Here is a 321-nt window from a genome sequence, read left to right on the forward strand (position 1 = left end):
CTACATGTATGCATAGACATATCTGAATTAGTTCAAAAACTTCTAAGTAAAAAAATATATACGTCTACTGTATGTTGCAATTGCACACGCCTTTCCATACGCTTATGCCTCACCTTCTGGGTTGTAGTAAGGATTGCCATCATCACAACATTCATATTCCTGAGTAACAGGTGATTTGCAGAAGTACTTGCAAGCTGAAGATGTGCCAGCGAGTGCCAACATGAAGATAAGGTTGAGGGACTGCATCTTGTTCAAGTTTCCTGCAACAGAGAAATCATTGTCTATAAGTTTTAGGGTAAATTATTAGCAAGATTCAAAAGC

General features: G+C 38.0%; 1 protein-coding gene across 1 annotated transcript in view; it reads right to left on the reverse strand.

Moving 5' to 3' along the window:
* The window catches only part of LOC119592662 (proline-rich extensin-like protein EPR1), a gene marked incomplete in the record, with an annotated part of 10,476 nt that overhangs the window by 7,349 nt on the left and 2,806 nt on the right, over positions 1–321 (reverse strand). Inside the window, 1 exon segment of the mRNA XM_037941574.1 lies at positions 114–260. Within this exon segment, the coding sequence (XP_037797502.1) occupies positions 114–246 (133 nt within the window).

This window comes from Penaeus monodon, chromosome 30, assembly GCF_015228065.2.
Source record: "Penaeus monodon isolate SGIC_2016 chromosome 30, NSTDA_Pmon_1, whole genome shotgun sequence".
Lineage (NCBI taxonomy): Eukaryota > Metazoa > Arthropoda > Malacostraca > Decapoda > Penaeidae > Penaeus > Penaeus monodon.